This window comes from Ranitomeya imitator, chromosome 1, assembly GCF_032444005.1.
Source record: "Ranitomeya imitator isolate aRanImi1 chromosome 1, aRanImi1.pri, whole genome shotgun sequence".
Taxonomy (NCBI): domain Eukaryota; kingdom Metazoa; phylum Chordata; class Amphibia; order Anura; family Dendrobatidae; genus Ranitomeya; species Ranitomeya imitator.
This window is the reverse complement of record NC_091282.1, coordinates 47,688,494-47,714,078: the sequence shown is the minus strand read 5'-3', so window position 1 is coordinate 47,714,078 and position 25,585 is coordinate 47,688,494. Positions and strand designations below refer to the sequence as shown.

Below are 25,585 nucleotides of genomic sequence, written 5' to 3'. Positions count from 1 at the left end.
TGTGATTGACAACGCTCGCTTGCAAAGAGCGAGTGCTACCTGAAATCCATTTTTCTGTTAGCACATGCCTGGACACCGCCTGAGCCAAGCGCATGCGCACGGACACCGCCTGAGCCAAGCGCATGCGCACGGACACCGCCTGAGCCAAGCGCATGCGCACGGACACCGCCTGAGCCAAGCGCATGCGCACGGACACCGCCTGAGCCAAGCGCATGCGCACGGACACCGCCTGAGCCAAGCGCATGCGCACGGACACCGCCTGAGCCAAGCGCATGCGCACGGACACCGCCTGAGCCAAGCGCATGCGCACGGACACCGCCTGAGCCAAGCGCATGCGCACGGACACCGCCTGAGCCAAGCGCATGCGCACGGACACCGCCTGAGCCAAGCGCATGCGCACGGACACCGCCTGAGCCAAGCGCATGCGCACGGACACCGCCTGAGCCAAGCGCATGCGCACGGACACAGCCTGAGCCAAGCGCATGCGCACGGACACAGCCTGAGCCAAGCGCATGCGCACGGACACAGCCTGAGCCAAGCGCATGCGCACGGACACAGCCTGAGCCAAGCGCATGCGCACGGACACAGCCTGAGCCAAGCGCATGCGCACGGACACAGCCTGAGCCAAGCGCATGCGCACGGACACAGCCTGAGCCAAGCGCATGCGCACGGACACAGCCTGAGCCAAGCGCATGCGCACGGACACAGCCTGAGCCAAGCGCATGCGCACGGACAGCCTGAGCCAAGCGCATGCGCACGGACACAGCCTGAGCCAAGCGCATGCGCACGGACACAGCCTGAGCCAAGCGCATGCGCACGGACACAGCCTGAGCCAAGCGCATGCGCACGGACACAGCCTGAGCCAAGCGCATGCGCACGGACACAGCCTGAGCCAAGCGCATGCGCACGGACACAGCCTGAGCCAAGCGCATGCGCACGGACACAGCCTGAGCCAAGCGCATGCGCACGGACACAGCCTGAGCCAAGCGCATGCGCACGGACACAGCCTGAGCCAAGCGCATGCGCACGGACATAGCTTGAGCCAAGCGCATGCGCACGGACACAGCCTGAGCCAAGCGCATGCGCACGGACACAGCCTGAGCCAGGCACATGTGCACGGACACCAACTGAGCCAAGTGCATGCACAATGACACTGCCAGAGCCAAGCACATGTACAAAGCATCAGCACCGATGCGCACACAGCATGGATGGTTGCATTCTCCTCCATGGCTCCTCTGTATGGCCGACGCTCATGGCACCGATATAAATGAAGTGTACCGAGCTGGCAGCTTTAGAGAGGGCGAAGAAGACATCTCTGAAGCTGCTCACTTGCTATACTTCCCAGTATATTAGTGGAGCGAATGGCGGCTCACCCACAATGTGCGCTTGCGGCCGGGCTCAGGCAGTGTCAGTGCGCACTTGTATACACACAGGCTGGGTATAAGCAGCGCTAACAGAGTTCGCTTGCCAAATCACCATCAGAGGGAAGTCCCCAAAAAGCAAAGTGATGGGGCGTAACGGTGCAGAGTCTTCGACCATGCCAAGGGTGCACCGAAGCCCCATCATTTGCACATGAATCAAAAGCAATTTCACAGGCTTTGTACCACTAAAACGTACAGCGATGGTATCTTTTTCTTTTATAGGGAAAAAGTCCCTTGTATACCTGTAGATAGATAGATAGATATTTTAATAATAATATTTTTTTTTTTTTTTTGGGGGGGGGGGTCTGGTGTTGGTGACAGACAAAGGAAAACCGAGAAAAAAAAAATAGAGAGGTAATGTCATGCTTATGGATTGTAGCCCACCTTTTTTTGTTACAAATTAGTGACCTAAAATTACATTATTTTTAATTAGTGACAATCAGATCAATACATTTTTCACAAATTTAAAAGGAAAGAAAAGGCACAAGTGCACACAAGGCAAAAGCAGCAATCTCCCATCCCCACCACCCGTATGTACAAGATGTAACTGATCCGTATCGCGGCCCAGGCAGAACAAGAAGGCGGTGTGTCGTCTGCAGTTTACATGTCAGGATCATTATTTTTACTTCCTTTGTTCTGTGATGTGTAATAGTAGAGGACGAAACACAACAAAAGCAAGCGCAACTCCTCTTCTTGGCAGCGGAGGACACAAAACCAGATGTTTACATTTCTTATTGTTAGATCTGGAGCGAATGGCGAATGTCATCGTGCGCTGTAAATCCCCGGCTCTGAACACCCATACCCCGACTAGCCTGGGATCTGTCTAAACTGGAGAACAAAAAAAAATAAAAAATCTACTTCATTATATGGTTCTGGCCCATACCACACTCCAGTAGATCAAGAAAAAGAAAATGAACAACAAACCCTACAGGTATTCGAGGAGGCATCCATGTTGCCTCCTCCACCTCCAGTGCTAAAACAGGTGATGCAATAGGGTCAGGAACACAGGAAGGGCTTCGGCTGTTTTAGGCCGGACACAAATAATAAAATGTTAGCTTTATTTAATGGAAGGAGGAGTTCGATCTAGTTTACTCATTTCATCTATTTTTTGTATTGGGAAAATTCACAAAAAAACAAAGTGCCAATGTGTCCAACACGATCACATGGCACCTCTGAAATTTAGCGGAAAACTAAGTGCTTGTGATCTGCCAATGCGGAAAGGAGGGCATGGGATAGGAGGCATGGGGAGGTAGGCATAGGGAGGCCGATGCCGAAAGGAGGGCGCATAGGGAGGCTGCTGCAGAAAGGAGGGCGTATAGGGAGGCCGATGCAGAAAGGAGGGCGCATAGGGAGGCCGATGCAGAAAGGAGGGCGCATAGGGAGGCCGATGCAGAAAGGAGAGCATGGGGCGGCAGGCATGGGGAAGCAGACGTGGAAAGAAGGGCGCATGGGAGGCAGGCATGGGGAGGTAGGCATAGGGAGGCCGACACGGAAAGAGGGCATGGGATAGGAGGCATGGGGAGATAGACACAGGGAAGCCGACGTGGAAAGGAAGGCGCATGGGAGGCAGGCATGGGGCGGCTGACACTGAAAGGAGGGCATGGGGAGGGTAGGCTTGGGGTGGCCAACGCAGAAAGGAGGGCAGGGGGAGGCAGGCATGCGGCGACCGACAAGCCGGAATGGGAAAGTAGGCATGGGGAGACTGACACACTGACATGGGGAGGTAGGCATGGGTCTGCCAACATGCCGGCATGGGGAGGTAGGTATAGAGGGCCAACAACAGCATGGCGAGGAAGGCATGGGGCAGCCGACACACTGGAATAGTGAGGTAGACATAGGGCGGCAAACACATCAGCATAGGGACGTAGGTATGGGGTGGGCAACCTGCTGACATAGGGAGGAAGGCATGGGGCGGCAGACACGCTGGCATTGGGAGGTAGGAATAGGGCGGCCGACATGCTGACACAGGGAGGAAGGCATGGGGCGGCAGAGACGCTGGCATTGGGAGGTAGGAATGGGGCGGCCGACACGCGGGCACTGGGAGGTATGGGGCTGATGACAAGCTGGAATGGAGAGGTAGGCATGTGGCAGTCGACATGCCGGTATGGGATAGTAGTCAGCGGGAGGCCGACACACCGTCATGGGGAGGATGGGCATCAGTGGCCGGCACGGGAGGTTGTGTAGCAGATGTACTGGCACAGGGGGGATAGTAAAACCAGGTATGGGAAAAAACGTTTTTATAGTCTTATGCTTAATCCTGGATTCGCCTATAGTCTGACTTGCCTCACACTTCGTGTATGGAACCACATCACCGAAAATACCTGTCACCCATATAACAGTCTCGCTTTCCCCATCTCAAATGCAACGTAAAAAAATATAAAAAGCACTAAACATTGCGGAACTCCATTTAATATACGGTAACTCCGTACTAATGTCCATATTCTTACGTTACACATTACATCATACAATTATAATTATACAGATTGCATTAAACATAAAACAACATTAGAGAATTTTACACACACGACCATTTAATACAAACTGAGCATAAAAGCGTGATCCACAGCGACGAACTGTCGTTCCCCCATATACCCGGATTTGTGGAGAATACTCATGGACGCCCATAGCGGATAACAGCAGCTCACCTATTAATGGGGGGGCATCAGTATGGCCCAGGATCAGCAGCGCTCAGTGCCGGGGTGGGTGAAGTTGTGGGAGACGTGGAATCAGGCAGGAGGGATGGCACAATGAGCGGCATTAAATATTAACAGTGAGACTCACCTGCGCGCCGCGACCTTGACAGTCCCCGACATGAACGCTGAATGAGTCAGGTCTAGCCCTGTACATGATTTCATTTACCTCGTCAAAAAAAAAAAAAAAACGTGGAAAGGATCTCCTGCGGAGGGGTGGGTTTAACCCTCGCCTACCCGGTCCACACAGACGCAGGAGACGACGGCTGAATAGTGGATCCCTCCCAATCCAGATAACAAAGCAGATCGCAGATGCAGCGAGCGAGCGGCAGCCGTTCTGCGCTCGGCCCTCCGTGTACGGGGATCTTCGCGGATTAGGCACGGGCGATGTTAAAAGTTACGACGGCGAGGGAACAAGCATCCCAAAATAGTTGCAGCTCATCGGGGGGGATAAAGAAAAAAAAAGCAGTAAAAGCATAGCTGTGCAGTGCCATGACAACAAGAGCTTACACAGAAAAAAAATAGGAACCACCTACATATCAGTCATTGTTGGTTTTCGCTTACAGCTCCCGTTCATTAAGCATGCCGTTTTTTTTTTGTTTTTTTTAATAGAAGCGTGAACCGTGGCAGGATCTGCATCTACATTAATAGACCGGTCTGTATCTAACACATCCCAATGTGGCAAATTTACAGCTTATAGCCAAGATGCCCTCCCCCACCTCCCAGGTAGATCCGCAGCTTCAATGCCCCAATGAAAAATTTGCAAAGAGGTCCCATTCAAGGGATGTAGGAATTAGCAAATATGCACTGCAATGAAAATCTACAGCAAAGCGAAAAAGTGCACGGCGGATTCTTTACCGGATCGACCTTTGCATTGCAAAAAAAAGCGTAATCCATTGCTGAAAAAAAATTGACATGTTGAACATCTAACCGATGCGGGAATTTGCCTATGATATTTGGTAATGGACTCATTGGGAGATTGTTGGTTAAAACTTTGGCCATTTGTGAACACAGTATAAATTTATATCATATTTTCATTTAGGAAATTCCAGATGGAAAAATTAATGTTCTGCATATTGGCCTTGTGCTGGCATACCTGTAATGGTGTCATATGCCAGCGACGCCGACGAGATCCTTTAGAGACGAGGAGTCAATTCAACCTGCACCCCCTTACAGTCCACATGTCATGTCCATCACTGTTAAGCATGGCTGGAAAATCAATACTTATCTAGTGGTGGTCTGAGAGAGACCCCCGATAATTGGTGACCGTTTCAGTTCCCCTCTCGCCAGCCACAGAAGTGCAACTGGTAGGAGTTCGAATGGAGCGATGTTAATTGTCAAGGAGCCTACTGATGCTCCATTGAAAGTCTACGGCCTTGATAGAAATAGTGCTAATCTGGGGTCTTCCAGGTGGGCAACACTGCCAAAACAACAGCTCCCAGAAAGCACTGCTAGACAATTTCTCTAAATATCACTTCCAATTCTATAAAACTAAGCCAAATCCTTTGCCCCCCTCTTTTCTTAACTTTAAAAAGTAGGTTGCAAGCGATACGACCCCAGGTCATCGGTATTGACAAATGATGGGTCTTCCTCCGTGCTTTGCGGTGGGCGTGCTATTACGGTTGTTGCAAAGATTTAGGATTATAGGAAACCTGACTATGGTGGAAGCTGCTAGTCTTAAAGCCTAAAACATGAACAAGACTGTAAATTTGGGATTTACTACACCTGATGCAAACCAGGGGATACACAAGTCACTATGAGGTCTCTGCCCCCCCTCCCAAGATCATATGAAAAATTGCATTGTGTTGTGCTGATGCATTGATCTTTCAAGTGTACTGTGAATACTATTGCTAGCTGCAGGAGTTTTGTCAAGGAATAGGATAGAAATTAGTTGGAATCTCAGGGAAGGTCTTCAGCTATGTAAAGGGGCTGCAGAGGCCTAGAACAACAGAGTGCCCGTAGTTAAAGCACAGAGAGCATCAAACAGACAGAAATCCAGAAACAGTGGCAGACGCATTATCCTGGATGCCAGTACAGCTTTTGGGAGGCTGGGAGAGGCCGAAATGTGAGCGCAGTTGGGAACAATGGTGGACCCAAGCTATTCGTGGTCCTCAGATGGCTGTGGGCTGGACAAGGTCACCCTGATACAGTCGTGAATTGCAAATTGTCAACCTAGTGTGGAAGATTTTGATAAGGAAATCCATGTCCTGGCTCGTGGGAGTATATAGAAATGTAGAAGAGAAGGATTCTGGTAATATGAAACTGTAAGATCGTATTGAAGATGAAATGTAAAGTACCGCCATGTAGACCCATCTATATATGAAACCTGCCCAATCCAAGGGTGAATACCATCCAGTCATCTGTTAGGTCTATCCATCTTCTACCTCAGTAAAAGACTGTTAGCTATAATGGCCTCTCCTGCTTCATGCTTGTCCCCTCCACCATACTATATCATAAGCCATTGCCACTGGAGCCCAAAGGAGCTGAACCAATAGTGTGAGGTGAGACATCATTTGTGTCACCCTCATGTTGAGCATGGAAGAATGACTTCATTTATAAACTGTAAATGAAAAAAAATCAACACTCCATTTTGACCCCTTTGCTCCACGACAACCCACTTGTGAACAGATAATTGAAGTAAGTTATCTGATGGAGAGCAAACATGGAGTATCATGGCAGAGTGAAGAAAACGTTGCATTTGAAATAAGACATTAATATCTCCCACCTGGGACCTCCAGGGGGGCAGAGATTCTGAAGATCAGAGATCTCCTAACTTTTTGGTACCTGAGTCGCATCACATTGACTGACCCCCATCTGAGGTCACAAGGGGAGTGGCTTGTTGTACCTGGTAAAATGGTTTCTGACTTTGAGCCATTGCTCAGTGCTGGGAGATGGAGCTCGCTGTAGGACAGCATTAGTTTCCACTCAGAACAATCCCCTTCGCAATATCTGCACCACTCTTGTGACAACAGGCCATTTTTGTATATTGTTTCTTATTTTGTGACTGTATATATTGTATTGTCCCCTTTGTAACATCTTTTGTATATTTTCTTTATAAGCACTGCCTAATTGTTGGGTTTAATTATTTCCTCTTGCTCTATAAACTACATTCTTGAATCCACGTGAGGATCCATGTTAACGAGTGTCCAATCGGCCTGTATAAATGATTGCTGGTGGCAGCTAGTTTTTTTTGGTTATGGCAGAGCTTGACAGTGACCATACCGAAGTGTATATATTATATATATTGAGTGATATCTAGGATGTGGTATTTTGAGGTTATTGCTAAAAAAAAAATAAAGGAAATCCTAAAATACAACATCCTAGATATCACTGAATGAAATATTCCTGTGAAAATCAAATTACAGTCTGATTCAACTTACATCGAAATGCTCAACACAAGGAAATGATGCTCAGAAGAGTGTGTGGCCTCCACGTGCCTGTATGACCTACAACGCCAGGGCATGCACATGATGACCCACAGCACCTGCAAATGGTCTCACAAGGGGTCTGAGGATCTGATCCCGGGACTTAAGTCAGGGTACCTCTGGCTAGCACAAGGAGGGCGGTGCGGCCCTCCAAAGAAATGCCTCCCCACACTGCTGGACCTTTTGTTTTTTTAACATTGAAGTCTATGGATGCCTTAATCAGCTATCTGTTTTTTTTCCCCCATTTGTAATGAATCTGCTTTTTGCTTAGTGGATCCAGTAGGCAAAAAACGGATAGCTTACAAATGACAGAAAAGCAGATGACTAATTAACGGATCCATTTTCCATAGACTTCAATGTATTTTTTTTTTATAAAAAAAATCCAGCAGAGATCAGTTATTTGGGCTAAGAAGTTGTGTCGGCACAACTTTTTTTGCCGATGGATTGCTGCTGGATCCATTCTAATGGATCCCTACTAAACATGTGAACATAGACTAAAGCTTGCTTGGAAATGTTGCCAAGATAAAGACTCTTTAAAAAGAACATAGCAGCACAGGTAAATTTTGACCCACAAGACTTCTGGAACAAAGTTCTTTGGACCGACAAAGCCAAACTGGAGATGTTTGGCCATAATGCCATACGCCAGCCACGTGTAGTCACAACCAAACAGCATACCAGCATAAACACATTATATCAACTGTGAATCATGGTGACAGAGACGTGATAATTGAGCTGGTTAGCAGTCTAAAGACCTGGTCAGCTTGCATTCAGTTAGTCAACGATGATCTCCCTTACATACCAAAGTATTCCAAGTCCATAGCTGTACACTAGAGTTCCATAATATGACCCGTGTATGTATGAGCCTTTTGCTGTTGTAACAAAATTACAAATAGGCCAAAATTTAATTAAAAAAATTCTCATCCCCCACAACTTAAGCTGCCAGCTCCGGGCCTCACTCCCCAAACATAAATGCCCAGCTCCGGGGAGCACTCCTCAGTCGTAACCGCCCAGCTCCGGGCCTCACTCCCCAATCGTAACCGCCCAGCTCAAGGATTCACTACCCAATCGTAACCGCCCAGCTCTGGGCCTCACTCCCCAATCGTAACCGCCCAGCTCAAGGATTCACTACCCAATCGTAACCGCCCAGCTCTGGGCCTCACTCCCCAATCGTAACCGCCCAGCTCAAGGATTCACTACCCAATCGTAACCGCTCAGCTCTGGGCCTCACTCCCCAATCGTAACCTTCCAGCCCCGGGCCTCACTCCCCAATCGTAACCTTCCAGCCCCGGGCCTCACTCACCAATTGTACCCACCCAGCTACGGGCCACACAACCCAATCGTAACCATCCAGCTCCGGGCCTCACTCCCCAATCGTAACCTTCCAGCTCCAGGCCTCACTCCCCAATCGTAACCGCCCAGCTATGGGCCAAACTCCTCAAGTGTACCCAACCAGCTCTGTGCCTAAAACCTCAAGCGTAACAACAAAGCTCTGTGCTTCACTCCCCATTCATAACCGCCAAAGCTCAAGGATTCACTCCTCAATTGTAACCACCCAGCTCCGGGCCTCACTCCCCAATCGTAACCTTCCAGCTCTGGGCCTCACTCCCCAATTGTAACTGCCCAGCTCCGGGCCTCACTCCCCAATCGTAACCACCCAGCTCTGGGCCTAACTCCTCAAGTATAACCTCCCAGCTCTGGGCCTAACTCCTCAAGTATAACCACCCAGCTCTGGGCCTAACTCCTCAAATATAACCTCCCAGCTCTGGGCCTAACTCCTCAAATATAACCTCCCAGCTCTGGGCCTAACTCCTCAACTATAACCTCCCAGCTCTGGGCCTAACTCCTCAAGTATAACCTCCCAGCTCTGGGCCTAAATCCTCAAGTATAACCTCCCAGCTCTGGGCCTAAATCCTCAAGTATAACCTCCCAGCTCTGGGCCTAACTCCTAACTCCTCAATTATATCCACCCAGCTCTGTGCCCAACTTCCCTCAAGTGTAACAACAAAGCTCTGTACCTCACTCCTCAATGTAACTGCCCAGCACTGGGCCTCACTTCTCAGGTAAAACCACTAAGCTTTGTCTCATCATTTAGTATGTGACCATCAACTTCTGTGCCAGACTAACTGAAGACAAGCCGCTTCAAGTTGAGAAAAACCTGTTCTCCATGAGGTCTGGGTCAGAGACCGTGTTACGCTGTAGTGCGGTGTGGTGACTGAAGATGAAGGCAACGGCACAAAAAAAAAAAAATTACCCCACTTAGAAGTATATTTTATGGTCCAAAAGGCGGAGAAATTTGAGCTTTCTCCCTCTCGGAGCTTTACCTGTGCCCCAACGTTCTCCTCTTGTGGACAACATTACAACGCGGCAAATCATAGTTGGAGTCTCCCTGGTCACCGATGCCACAGCAGTTGGTTGGGCTACCATTTCGGCCCATGAACATTGCTTCTCTGCTGACACGCTCATAGCTTTCGGCCATGGTGTTGGCTTTCACACTCTTACAGGTTAGCTGCCAGTGATCGATGCCATACCTAGTGGGTCCCTTTAATCAGGCTCCCTTCATCGCTCTTATATTGAAACTTGATCGGCAGGCATTCCTTCTGCACTGAATCATTGTTTTGGTTTGAGACCGTCAGCAGTGCTCCTGCTGCATTGCTGAAAGGTCAGCGGAGTCTACTATGCCGGGTGTCTGTCATTTCTCGCACCGCAATGTTCCACCAGCTATGTAAATTGAAGTGGAAACTTCTGAGTTATGAACATCAACTCTTCGTAATTCCTTGTGTAGCATCAAGGCTGCTCTTCTGCCCTGCACCTGGCAGCCCTCTGTCCTGCCTTAATCCTAGTATTGACCCTCTTCTAGGCAGAGACCATCTACTAGCTTCGGAAGACAAAATTTAAAGGGATTCTCCATCTAAATCTAATTTTAGAATATATTACTACGGCAATAGAGCTCAGAAGAACGCCATGTTTGAGTAATGCCAAGACCCCTCATCCCTTCTTTATATTCAGTTCAATGCCAGTAAGTTTTTAGAGTACAGAACCAGGTAACCCGAGGCGGACCGGTTGTTAGAGGGTGTTTACGTAGCAACTAGACTAATGATTCTGACCACAGGTGGGGGGATAAAAAAGGCTAATTCTCATTTTATACCATTCTAAAATTTGACCATTATCGATTACGACTATATAAAAACATCAAGAGATTCATCCAGAAATTGTGGTCAATTTTATTCTCATGCGTATACATATACCGTATGTTTTCTTACAGCAGCTGCTATTAATCATTTACAGTTCCCCATGTTAAAGAACTGCAAAAAATACGTAAAAAACAGATAAACTGTGGCTCCATATGACATGTTTTTTGGCACACCCATAGACTTGAATGGGCCAGTCATCAGATTTACGGAAGAAACTAGGGCACGCTGTGATTTTTATCCGTAAACAAAAAACAAATATACCGGTCTGCACCGCACCATAAAATGACACTGGTCTGAGTGCGGTCTGTTTTTTTTATGGTCAACACTAGAACCGAAAATAGGGTCGCTAGAGCTCATATACTGATACATAGAGATCAATGTCATTGGAACTGGTAGCGGCATCGTGAAACCCAACTGACTAATGTATATGAATAATACACATGTACTGTATTCTTATCTACAGGTGGCAGTAATACAGATAGTCTATACTAGTATATAGGGGGCAGTATTATAGTAGTTATATTCTTGTATATAGGAGCAGTATTATAGTAGTTATATTCTTGTACATAGTGGCAGTATTATCGTAGTTATATTCTTGTACATAGGAGCAGTATTATAGTAGTTATATTCTTGTACATAGGGGCAGTATTATCGTAGTTATATTCTTGTACATAGGAGCAGTATTATAGTAGTTATATTCTTGTACATAGGGACAGTATTATAGTAGTTATATTCTTGTACATAGGAGCAGTATTATAGTAGTTATATTCTTGTATATTGGAGCAGTATTATAGTAGTTATATTCTTGTACATAGGAGCAGTATTATAGTAGTTATATTCTTGTATATGGGAGCAGTATTATAGTAGTTATATTCTTGTACATAGGAGCAGTATTGTAGTAGTTATATTCTTGTATATAGGAGCAGTATTATAGTAGTTATATTCTTGTACATAGGAGCAGTATTATAGTAGTTATATTCTTGTACATAGGAGCAGTATTGTAGTAGTTATATTCTTGTATATAGGAGCAGTATTATAGTAGTTATATTCTTGTTCATAGGGGCAGTATTATAGCAGTTATATTCTTGTACATAGGAGCAGTATTATAGTAGTTACAGTGGGGCAAAAAAGTATTTAGTCAGTCAGCAATAGTGCAAGTTCCCCCACTTAAAAAGATGAGAGGCGTCTGTAATTTACATCATAGGTAGACCTCAACTATGGGAGACAAACTGAGAAAAAAAAATCCAGAAAATCACATTGTCTGTTTTTTTAACATTTTATTTGCATATTATGGTGGAAAATAAGTATTTGGTCAGAAACAAACAATCAAGATTTCTGGCTCTCACAGACCTGTAACTTCTTCTTTAAGAGTGTCCTCTTTCCTCCACTCATTACCTGTAGTAATGGCACCTGTTTAAACTTGTTATCAGTATAAAAAGACACCTGTGCACACCCTCAAACAGTCTGACTCCAAACTCCACTATGGTGAAGACCAAAGAGCTGTCAAAGGACACCAGAAACAAAATTGTAGTCCTGCACCAGGCTGGGAAGACTGAATCTGCAATAGCCAACCAGCTTGAAGTGAAGAAATCAACAGTGGGAGCAATAATTAGAAAATGGAAGACATACAAGACCACTGATAATCTCCCTCGATCTGGGGCTCCACGCAAAATCCCACCCCGTGGGGTCAGAATGATCACAGGAACGGTGAGCAAAAATCCCAGAACCACGCGGGGGGACCTAGTGAATGAACTGCAGAGAGCTGGGACCAATGTAACAAGGCCTACCATAAGTAACACACTACGCCACCATGGACTCAGATCCTGCAGTGCCAGACGTGTCCCACTGCTTAAGCCAGTACATGTCCGGGCCCGTCTGAAGTTTGCTAGAGAGCATTTGGATGATCCAGAGGAGTTTTGGGAGAATGTCCTATGGTCTGATGAAACCAAACTGGAACTGTTTGGTAGAAACACAACTTGTCGTGTTTGGAGGAAAAAGAGTTGCATCCATCAAACACCATACCTACTGTAAAGCATGGTGGTGGAAACATCATGCTTTGGGGCTGTTTCTCTGCAAAGGGGCCAGGACGACTGATCCGGGTACATGAAAGAATGAATTGGGCCATGTATCGTGAGATTTTGAGTGCAAACCTCCTTCCATCAGCAAGGGCATTGAAGATTAAACGTGGCTGGGTCTTTCAACATGACAATGATCCAAAGCACACCGCCAAGGCAACGAAGGAGTGGCTTCGTAAGAAGCATTTCAAGGTCCTGGAGTGGCCTAGCCAGTCTCCAGATCTCAACCCTATAGAAAACCTTTGGAGGGAGTTGAAAGTCCGTGTTGCCAAGCGAAAAGCCAAAAATATTACTGCTCTAGAGGAGATCTGCATGGAGGAATGGGCCAACATACCAACAACAGTGTGTGGCAACCTTGTGAAGACTTACAGAAAACGTTTGACCTCTGTCATTGCCAACAAAGGATATATTACAAAGTATTGAGATGAAATTTTGTTTCTGACCAAATACTTATTTTCCACCATAATATGCAAATAAATTGTTAAAAAAACAGACAATGTGATTTTCTGGATTTTTTTTTCTCAGTTTGTCTCCCATAGTTGAGGTCTACCTATGATGTAAATTACAGACGCCTCTCATCTTTTTAAGTGGTGGAACTTGCACTATTGCTGACTGACTAAATACTTTTTTGCCCCACTGTATATTCTTGTACATAGGAGCAGTACTATAGTAGTTATATTCTTGTACATAGGAGCAGTATTGTAGTAGTTATATTCTTGTACATAGGAGCAGTATTGTAGTAGTTATATTCTTGTACATAGGAGCAGTATTGTAGTAGTTATATTCTTGTACATAGGGGCAGTATTGTAGTAGTTATATTCTTGTACATAGGAGCAGTATTGTAGTAGTTATATTCTTGTACATAGGGGCAGTATTGTAGTAGTTATATTCTTGTACATAGGAGCAGTATTGTAGTAGTTATATTCTTGTACATAGGAGCAGTATTATGGTAGTTATATTCTTGTACATAGGGGCAGTATTATAGTAGTTATATTCTTGTACATAGGAGCAGTATTATAGTAGTTATATTCTTGTACATAGGGGCAGTATTATAGTAGTTATATTCTTGTATATAGGGGCAGTATTATAGTAGTTATATTCTTGTACATAGGAGCAGTATTATAGTAGTTATATTCTTGTACATAGGGGCAGTATTATAGTAGTTATATTCTTGTACATAGGAGCAGTATTATAGTAGTTATATTCTTGTACATTGGAGCAGTATTATTGTAGTTATATTCTTGTACATTGGAGCAGTATTATAGTAGTTATATTCTTGTACATTGGAGCAGTGTTATAGTAGTTATATTCTTGTACATAGGGGCAGTATTATAGTAGTTATATTCTTGTACATTGGAGCAGTGTTATAGTAATTATATTCCTGAATATAGGGGCAGTATTATAGTAGCCATTCTTGCACATGGGGAAAATTATATCTACTATATAATTGTCTAAGGGTCACTTTCGTCTTTGCGTCTGTCCCGGATATTCATTGGTCGCGGCCTCTGTCGGTCATGGAATCCAAGACGCTGATTGGTCGTGGCAAAACGCCCACGACCATTGCCACAACCAATCAGCGACGGGCGCAGTCCGGCAGCAACATGGCTGCTCCTTCCTCCCCCGCAGTCAGTGCCCGCTCCGTACTCCCCTCCAGTCAGCCCTCACACAGGGTTAATGCCAGCATTAATGGACCGCAGTGTAATGCACTCCAGTTATGCAGCTATTAACCCTGTGTGACCAAGTTTTTACTAATGATGATGCGGATGCAGCATCAATAGTAAAAAGAGCTACTGTTACAAATAATAATAATAATAAAAAAAAAACGTTATTCTCACCCTCTGACGTGGCGCGGTGTCCTCGGCAGTGCAAGCGGCAGGTTCCGATGCTAAGGATGCTACGCGAGAAGGACCTGCCATGACGTCACGACGGTCATGTGACCGCGACATCATCACAGGTCCTGTGCTCATACCAACCCTGGGACCGGAAGCTGCCGCGTGCACCGCACACAGGGCCAGGACTTCAAGGGGCCCTTCAGAAGGTGAGTGTATGTTTATTTTTTATTTTTTAACCTGTTACATACGTAGCTGGGCAATATACTACGTACCTGGGCAATATACTACGTGGCTGGGCAATATACTACGTACCTGGGCAATATACTACGTGGCTGGGCAATATACTACGTGGCTGGGCAATATACTACGTACCTGGGCAATATACTACGTGGCTGGGCAATATACTACGTGGCTGGGCAATATACTACGTGGCTGGGCAATATACTACGTGGCTGGGCAATATACTACGTGGCTGGGCAATATACTACGTGGCTGGGCAATATACTACGTGGCTGGGCAATATACTACGTGGCTGGGCAATATACTACGTGGCTGGGCAATATACTACGTGGCTGGGCAATATACCACGTGGCTGGGCAATATACCACGTGGCTGGGCAATATACCACGTGGCTGGGCAATATACCACGTGACTGGGCAATATACCACGTGACTGGGCAATATACCACGTGACTGGGCAATATACCACGTGACTGGGCAATATACCACGTGGCTGGGCAATATACCACGTGGCTGGGCAATATACCACGTGGCTGGGCAATATACCACGTGGCTGGGCAATATACCACGTGGCTGGGCAATATACCACGTGGCTGGGCAATATACCACGTGGCTGGGCAATATACCACGTGGCTGGGCAATATACCACGTGACTGGGCAATATACCACGTGACTGGGCAATATACCACGTGACTGGGCAATATACCACGTGGCTGGGCAATATACCACGTGGCTGGGCAATATACCACGTGGCTGGGCAATATACTACGTGACTGGGCAATATACTACGTGACTGGGCAATATACTACGTGACTGGGCAATATACTACGTGACTGGGCAATATACTACGTGACTGGGCAATATACTACGTATATGATACACAGCACCTGTGATCCAATGATCAGTAGGATTTTAGCACCCAGTAATAGTGCAGCTTTTCCAGACTTCTGAAAAGGGAATATGGCTATCTATGCCATTTATAAATAACACTTCCATTAGCCTGATGAGTTAGGAAACATGGGCAACATCCTGCACATCAGAAAGCCTCATCAGTGTCTTCCATCTGTTGGGGGTTGTTGTTTGCTTTGTGGTCACTGTAAGGATGGCACAGCAGATCTTCATTGAACTGTCAGAATGATAATGTCAGATACCAAGCAGAACAGATGCACGGCGAGGAGGGGACCTATAGATAAATGCAGCCACTGCTATGGCCAGCGATTGGCTGCAGCAGTCACGTGAACGATGGACAGACGTCAGCACTGCAGGATCGGAAGGGAACGTCGTGGTTATTGCTTTGTTGTAGGTTTGTTTCTTTCTATTTGGTTGCTTGTAATCCAAGAAAACGCCTTTCAAGAGAATTTATTAACTTTCATGCCCTTTAATTTATGAAGCACTATTGCTGCTTTAATTTTATAATGGGTTATGTGTTTTTTTTTCCCTTTTTTCTCGGTTATTACTCCTGGAAATAATGTAATTTTTTAACACTAACTCCCCAGGAAAAAAAATAGTAAATTCTAGGTCAGGTGCGGGTGTACGTTTCAGGCTCCAGAGCAGAGCCTGCTCCATATAATGTATTACACAGATGCAAGCGGCTGCTGAATGCCCCCGCGCCGCCATCTTACTACTAAAGGCTGCTGAAGTAGTGTAGTATAACATGCAAAAGTTCAAACAGCCTGAAAGTCCCATAGAAGGGCTAAAAAAGAAAATTTTAAATTATTATTTTTAGTTAAAGGGACTATCCATTGCTCGGACAACCGCTTCTCAATCACTGTTACCCCCTTGTAAAAAATAAGTCACTTCGACTGCCAGCGTCATTCCAGCAGTTTCAGCGCTTGTCCTCCCAGGGATCGCATGACTTATGTCACACAATCTCTGTGGCCAATCAGCGTCACTCTCGCTTCCTCTGAATGTATGTGATTGGTCCAAGGGTCGGGAAAGTGAAGTCAGAGCCAGTTGGCCACAGGGATCGTGCGTGTCATGTAATCTCTGGGGAGAACCAGTGTTGACACCGCTGGAACAGCGCCAGCACCGGAGGCAAGTGTTTTGTTATTTTTTGTTTGTTTGTTTTGTTTTACAAGGGGCAAAGATAGGAATTGAAAAAGAAAAAAAAGAAAAAACATAGAAAATTGCTATACGGTCACTGTCTATTCAGGGAACGATCCTATTGAATGGGATAAAGCTAATAATTGCTTGTCACATCATATATTTCCAGGCGGAATAACAGAGGAACTGCAAAAAAAATAAAAAAAATAAATCAAGAAAAAATTATTTAGTGATAAATGTTATAATCATAAAAGATAATGCTTTTTTAAATTATATATATTTTTTTATATTATTTTTTTTTAGCTTGGATTTACTTTTAAGGAGCAGAAACAGGAATTTCTTTTACGTGTAGTTCCCGCTGTGTTCACTTTGTCATCCAGACTCCGTAAACTGTTGACAGTAGCTAGCGACCTCAAGAGAAATCCGAGTGTTGGAAGAAATCGAGAGCGGCGGATTCAGTGACAGGCTCTTAATCTGGCTCCTGATAGTCTGCCATTCATCTGCCTGATGAGTCTCTACCCTGGATTACTGCCTGATAGTCTGGCAATCATCTCCATCCTATGCGGTGGAAATCTTCAGCGTTCTCTGCTTTGCTGGGAGGTGCAGTTTTGGCGGTAGGTGCCCTGCTCGGGTTAGTCACCTGCTCTCGAAGGGCGCTGTATAATGCTCTATACAGCACAATGTATTTATTATACAAGTCACACGTGGAGGTCACATTGCAGAGCAGCCTGCCTCCGATCGTCTGATTACAGCAGCGCTCGGTGACTAATGCCGCCATATTGTACAAGCCCACACAATATTACGTCATAGATCGGAAAGAAAAACTGCGGAGAGATGGAAGAAGCAGTTCGAAAACTCTCAAAATCGGCACATCAGTAAGGCTATGAATACCCCTCTAAATGATATTATCCTGGCAAACCCCAATTTTAAAAAGAGGTTGTCCCATCTCAATCGTTAAGGTTTCCACAGCTGGGAACCAAGAATGGGGATTTGGAATATCTTGGTAAAATGGAGCGGCGGTGGCGCATGTGTTGAGGCTTTGCTTTCCACAGAAGCGTCATAGAAAATGAATAGATTGGCGGCATGCATGTACCACCGCCGCTCGATTCTAATGATCTGTGGAGGACTCATTGCTGGGACCACCCACTCATTCCAAGAAGGGGGCTTTGAATGGTAGGACGAAGCAGTGATCCCAAAGAAAATGAATGGAGCCTGGGAGGCACAAATCATTCTAATGGGGCATTACAGAGCCCTGTTCTCGAGAAATGGTTGAAGTCCAAGCAAGTGGACCTCCAGTGAGAAAGCGGATGTCCTAAAGACGGAGGTGGAGTCCAAAAACGCCCTGCAAATTTTGTAGTGTGCCTCCTCTTGTAAAAGGGTTTTCCAGCATTAATGACAGTCAATAAATGTCAAAGTAACAGGTGGACAACCCAATAGAGAAAATGTGTGCCGTCACACAGGGGCCACTACCACCTCCAAAGCATTATCTGTCAGTGGCCTCAGCAGTCAATCACTGGCCTCACCAGTCATGCGTTCTTCTTGGCAAACTTCATTATGGGCACCATTTCTTTCTGGGCACAAAGTACTGGGTAAGATTACGGATATAGATTAGATTTGTCCCCCCTTTCCAGAGTTGGAAGGCATGATTACATAGTGATACTATCGGAGATTGACTAGAAGCATAACCGACCCCACCCCAAAGAGTATCCACATATGACAAGTGTCCGCACTTGGGCTAGATGGTGTCCACTCCATGTATAAGGACCAAGACTGTAGAAGTTTCCGAAGGTTTTGGAAGTCTACGCCCCTTCCCTTTTGCTAGGAATGGCCTACATAGCATTTGTGAGTCAGTGTCAGGAAGGTTACAGAACGGCACAGGATAGAGGCGGTGACTACAAGCATGCAAGTGAAAGGCAGGAATGTATGAAATGTTGTCGTATTGATTGAACACTCTGGTTTCAGCAGCTGCCGCCATTCTTGGGTTATCAATGACCTAGGCTGGAATCCATGGAATATATTATGGGGCACATAGCGCTTTCCAATATATCCAATATCTGTCAATGCCACGTTTGAGTCACTGCAGAACATCCCAACCCAGCTGGCACCATACCACTGTCAAGAAAAACTCTTGGGATCCCAGTCACTGTGATCCGTAGGACATTGTCCCTGGTGGCAGCAGGCACTTGTGACGGTACGGTGTACACCACTTTTTTTTTATGGAGCACCACCTGTCGATGTGCCATTTTGATGGCATCTTGTCTGTCTACCATTGTGAAGGTGTCAACAATGTCCTTAGGCAATTATGATGCTGTGAAAATGGTAAGGCATCCTGTGTGCCAGTACGTCACCATTCAACTTGCCTTTGGGTTGGCATTTGGTGTTAGAGTGATTGTGTCCAGTGTTAGTAGGCGACTGCTCTGGCATTTTAATAGTCAACTAGTCAATGTGATGGCATCTTGGGTATATAATTGTCCCATCAACCTGGGTACCAAGACACTATGTGACAGGATCCCAATTATTAGCATAAATGTTACATGATCAAGATCAAACGTGATGAAACAGTAAGTGTTCGTGTAGTATTTCTCCTTGTGGAGACCACAACATGGCACGGGACGTCTTGTAGCATAGCCTATGCTAGTGGGGTGGGAGAAGGAGATGGCAAAGTATCTAAAGGAGATCTCCTCCTACCTTGCAAGTCTCTAGCTGGCTCCAGCTTTGTTCTTCGAGGAGTGTTTTTTTTTTTGCATTCGTAGAGCTCCACATACCACATGGTGGCCTCCATAAGAATAAAAAGTTCTTCAAGATCTCCAACTCTGGCAATTAATACACAAAGAAGAGCTTAAGACCCCATTACAGACATCTGTAGATGGGCATATTTTTCTTTCTTTTGGATGGGGAATGTTTAAATTTCACAAGTGAAGGTCTGGTCAGGACAATGTGTCCTGGTCAAGAGGACTTTTCGGAGTTCAGTACCCTTATAGGTGCTCTCAAAATCTGCTGGGGAAGGCGGTGGTCAACTTGACCATCAGGTCCCCTTTTGGAAATCCCATGTTCTTCTCTAGGAGGAGAACCAACCTACGTGGAGCTCCTAGTTCCTCTGGGAAGGTAGTCCAGGTGGATTGCTTGTGACACTATCCTCTCTCCCTAACTTTCGGCAAGGTGAATCCACCAATCCTTAACTCTCAGTTTTGGCCTTCTGGTCCAGATGGACAAGTAACAAATTATTAGGGAATCTCCTTTTGCAGTGGGAAATAGACCTATTCACTTTTTTCTGACAGTGTTTACTTTTTTAAGTGTGCGTGGGTACAGAGCAGGTACCTCCAACATGGGGCACTAGAGTAGTACAGTTGTTTGGCGACAGTGGGCCACACAGATAGGAGTGGAGCTATTCTGGGCGCACACTCCGACCAGACAATGGCATCTGCCCTTTTATCGAGGCTGGTGGTGACACAAACCCTATAGCCACATAACTATTAGACCTAGATCTCTTTTAGGACAATTCCTTGAAGTCTAAAGAACAGATCTCTACCTGATTACCGAAAAAAACTCCTGGTAGTGATACCTTTTATTATTACAGCAAATATTCGAGCTTGCGTGAAGTATTGGCATCATTCTCTTCCTGCCGCTTGTATGACTCCTGACTAAAAGAGAAGGTCATAAATACTTGGAGGCTGTAGGACTACAGACGCCCCTGTGAATGTTTTACTGGAGCAGCTGCTGGCCGAGCATGCCCACGAACGTCACCCGCTGCTCAGTCCGAGCCCGGTGTGCTGCAGAGGAAGCGGAGGCTGCCCAGGGTATCATCATGTGTGTATTATACCAAGAATCACAGCAGTGGCAAACCCCCCTGATGCTGCCATACTGCTCCAGATTATTTGCCCCACTGTCAATTGTCAAATATATCTCTTGCACAGTTCTTTAGAGGGGTTTTCGAGGACTTTATCAGACTTTACAAGGACGTAGGGTTCATTCTAAAATAAAGAAAGTTTCACTTTCCACATCAGTGGCCGACAGAATCGGAAGTGATTACGTCCTAGTTGTGTCCGCCGGGTCAGTTGACTCATGGACGGGCCGCGTCTTTCCGTTCTGGACATACGGCCCTTTCTTCCCTGTATATAAATCCAGTCCTTTTAGCCAAGTGGACGTGGTCTGCAAATCTTCTGTTCTCGAAGGCCACGCCCACTCGGCTAACAAAACTAGATTTATATGCTGGGAAGAAGGGTCAGAATCTCAGGAACAGAGAGGCGCAGGAACAGAAGAATTACAACACCGGAATCAGGAAAACAGGGACAGGTAAAAAAATTTACATATTTTTGGCAAGTGAAAGTTTCTACGTAATGGAAATCCTGTGGGACTTTGGTGTTGTAAAGTGACTGAAAACTTACTACATGGTGGCCATTCCTCTGAATGACTGACATGTAATACTATATTATCCCGCAGAGGCCCCTGCGGTGCCAGAAGCGGTACTCTGGGTGATCCACCGATTGATGCTTTTTTGAAAGGGGCCTTCACCACCATTGTGGCATAATTGGAAGCCCATGGGCACAAGAGCTAAATCTTCAGCAGGGGTCCCCTCCACCCCACCCCCAAGCAGGACCTGTTTGCTGCTTTGGACGTGGATACGGACCTCCAATTATATGTCCGCCCTTGCCCCCAAGTATCACAAGCCTTTCACAGGCTCTGGGTTCTCACCGAGGCCAAAAGGACCTTTTGGGCCCAGGGGCAACTCCAACCCCCCGCACCCACTATAGTTATGCCCCTGGACATGCCCAAGTTTTGGAGCCCCAAAAATGAAACTATGTAAACTCTTCAACATTACGCATTACTTTTTTTATATACTTGACTCATTAGAAAAGTGAAAGAGTAATGGGTACAATATGACATAAAAAACACAAAAAACAAAAAAAAAGTGCATTCAGCAGCCGATGCGTCACACAAAGAACAAGCGTGGTAGAAAAGCAATTGTGCTGCCCACACTTTCCGCACTTAGCTTGATTCTGGATTTTTATTTACCTGCCGCTTTACGACGCCTTTTCTTATCATTTTAAACTATAAATCGGTAATCACAGATTGCCAAGCACAAGCAGTTTTGTTCGGTCAGGGCCCGCGCGGCCGGTCTGGAGAAGCGGAATAATGGAACAGGTTCATTCAGGGCTCTGACTCAACAATGTCGGCAGAAAGACGCCGAATACGACGAGAAAGCGAGCGCGCGTCGGGGAAGAGTAATGAGAGGACAACATCACAATGTGATACCTGCAGGGTCCGTGAAATATGAAATATTAAAGGGATCCTCGCAATGTTTTATTACATCTGTTACAAACTTATGTATGAGGACCCGTAAAGGCAGGGGAGAGGGCAGGATGAGGTGCGTCCATTTTCTTTCCGCATGGATGATCTAAACCTATCCAGTGTCTGCAAATAGTCATTTTTTTTTTATTACTTTTATTATATAATCAAGAAAAAGGGGGGCAATATGAACTTTTTGAAGTTTTATATGTTATTTCTTTCTTAAATATTTTCTACTGGTTTTCCTAGGGGACGTGAACTGTAATAAGTATTTTGCAAAACTGCTATGGGAGAGGGTTATGGGCGTTTGGACAACGTATAGTTCTTCTGATTCGCTATGTCTCTTACCCCTTGTCCCAGTCATTGCAGTAGCTTAGTAGTTGTCACCATGGATACCTAACAGCTGTCACTATAGGAGTGGTCGTAACTATGGATACCTAAGCTACTGCAATGCCCTGCACATTGGGTGAGCAACATAGCAAATCAGAACAACTATACTACATTTCTAATTGGTCGCAACTGTTAATATTATTATTACAGCTACTACATATTGGGATAGGAACTTGGAGATGGGAATACGCCTTTAAACTGCCACAAAAGGAGCTAGCGAGGACTCAGGTGGCGACTGTAGAAAACTGCTCCTGATCCCGCTCCATGCACGCAGGGTGCAGATCCACCATTTATTTATGACAGATGTTGTAAAGTGACAGAGCAGAAAGGGCCCCCAGGCACAGTGGGCCCCGGGACTTGCCCTGATTAAAAAAATGCAGGTACATCCTATAGAATCGAGCGTCCGTCCAGTCACTATACCCAAAAATGTTGAGGATGCAGAAGCTGCACTCCCATCTATGTACTCTTGAGAGTTTTATTACACAGCAAATAATCCAGTTATCAGAAAGTAATTAAGGGATTAAGGGAGCATTAAATTGGAGTTGTGTGTGTGTGTGTGTTGGGAAGGGGGCAAAAAATGATAATTGAGGAATGGGACCCCTCTGAACCACACAGATGGGAGAAAAGAAAGTGACCATCGAGGTAAGAACTTAAAGTGACAGGGTGAACAGCTGCAGGATTCGTCTCCATTTCACTGTGAGCGAGCAGGAACACCCACAAGGAGTATGCAAGGCGCAGATCAGTGTCCCCGGGCCGGGCCGCAGGTCCTCACAGCTGGACCCCAGTTATGTGCGCTAGTAAACTGCCCTTTCAAGGAGAAATCCGCGATCTGTCGATTCATAACGTAATTCCGCCACATCCGGGGCCTGAGGCGCACGGTGCCTCACACCTCAAACTGGCCCTGAAACAACATATCAGATGCACTTGTCCTCAAATCCACGGGACGGCCATTTCTAGAACACTGTATACACAAACACTCACTGAATTTGACCTTTGCTCAATGCAGTCGTAGGCAGCGCCGGACTGGGATACCAAGGGCTCGCTCGTAAAATGGTCTTTGGGGGCCCACTGTTCATTTTTAGCATATCCTTATATATAGTAATTATCTTTGTAGTTTGTTAAATGATTTCATGCTTTGTCTGAAAATAGTGACTCAAGTGTGTTGTGTCAACTACTGCACATATAGAGTGGGACCGTTCCTAAACAGGGGCCTACCGGAGGATTCTCCAGCTCTCCGGTGGGCCAGTCCGGGCTTGGATGCAGGAATAAAAGACAAAAAATTAATCTATAGTTCATGATTATTCCTTTACCGCACATTTTCCACAATGTAGCACCATTTCTCAATGACCGTTTTGATTACATTTTGATTATAAAAGTTCTATCTTAAAGGAACTGTAAAAAGAAAAGAAAAAAAAGTCACCAAAAAGTCTTAGAATGGTGTAAGAAATTAAGAAACTCGCCAAACTCTTGTAGCTCCCAATGCAATGGTGCCCGATCCTCCAGCATGCCTGCTTCAGCAATAACCCCTGCAGCCAATCACTAGCCACAGCGGTCACTTGTCTCTGCTTTAGGATGGCACTGCTGTAAAAGGAAGTAGAGACTGGCGGGGCACCGGGCAGCATTGGAACTGAATTGTTACGGAAGATGGGTTAAAAGTTTGGGGTTTTTTTGCTGTAAGATCATTGCTACCACAATTTTTCTAAAGACATTTTTTGCTCTTATTTTGGACTCAGACTATACTGTATATTTCATGTTCTATTCAAAACGTTGGGGCCCTGTGTTTATAATCACCCGGTCTCCAATCAAAGCCATAAATCAGAGATGGAGCCATGTAGCTGCCATCCATTTTGCCGAGTTCAGACAGAGGAGTCTTCCATACGAGTTGGCTCGGTTCATCGAGAGTCGCAATGCACCTATAAAGGCAAAGTCAATAGCACATTCTTCTTTTTATCGTCTCTCCATCTCTTGCCTATATAAGAGGCCTTTGAAGGAGCTTCTGGGACTTCCAGACGCACGGAGAATAAACACGATACATGGAAAGATTCCTCCCTTGTATTATGCAGCCCCAAATAGGGAGTCGGAAGACCAGGAGGCTCTGAAGGGTGTTGGGGTTAAACACAAAATGAAGGACTACCAAAAGCCTGGACATCCTTCAGACAGAAGAAAAATTACCTCCCCCCCCCCCCTCGTAAAAGCCATGCAAATAACGCAAAGAGATTTTAGCTATTTATACGACCAAAGGATAACAAAACAAAAATTCACTTGGAAAAGCTTGGCGGCAGCAAATATGGCGGCCAATATCGATCCCTCTTACCCAAGGAGTAGTCAACCATCCACAACAGTTTATCTGGGAAACAATTTAGACCAGTGTTCCCCAACTCCAGTCCTCAAGGCCCACCAACAGATCATGTTTTCAGGTTTTCCTTTGTTTTGCACAGGTAATGCAATTATCACCTAGGCAATACTAAGGAAATCCTGAAAACATGACCTGTTGGTGGGCCTTGAGGACTGGAGTTGGGGACCCCTGATTTAGACTACACAAAAAAAAAAAATAGTTAAGCCATGAGAACACCCAGGAAACTGGGTATCAACACCGTCAAGGGGTTATCGGCCACTTTACTGGTTTGTTGGGCAGAAACAGGTGTCACCAAGTCAAGATTCTCATGACATCTTAATTATTTTTCCTTAAATTTTCTTTATGGTGAAATATCCAATCCACATTTTTACTATTTTTCCAAAAAAATACTACATAATATTTAACACTTCTTAATTTATTGACCAAGCAAAAAAATAGTAGAATTCACCGAAATGGATTCTACATTAAGGAGAATAACTGCAACTAGATAATTTTGCACATTTTTTTATTTTAAATTTTTTTTCATTATTATTATTACCACCACCATGTATCACTTCGTTGTTCTAGGGTCTGGCAAATATTAATACCCCTTCCACCCCTAAAAAAAAAAAAAGTCCTATACTGTATAGCATAGACT

At 45.5% G+C, this 25,585-nt stretch overlaps 1 protein-coding gene across 14 annotated transcripts in view; it reads right to left on the bottom strand.

Moving 5' to 3' along the window:
* Window positions 1-25,585, bottom strand: part of NEDD4L (NEDD4 like E3 ubiquitin protein ligase) — a 335,097-nt gene that overhangs the window by 111,129 nt on the left and 198,383 nt on the right. For 2 of the 14 annotated variants that reach the window (XM_069746076.1, XM_069746055.1), the window contains exon 1: window positions 4,203-4,485. The exons of 10 other annotated variants lie outside the window; for them this stretch is intronic. In XM_069746076.1, the coding sequence (XP_069602177.1) occupies window positions 4,203-4,268 (66 nt within the window). In that variant the 5' untranslated portion in view covers window positions 4,269-4,485. Of the gene's footprint in view, window positions 1-4,202; window positions 4,624-25,585 lie in introns of those variants that run through there. 2 more of the 14 variants (XM_069746067.1, XM_069746053.1) reach the window with 2 other exon arrangements.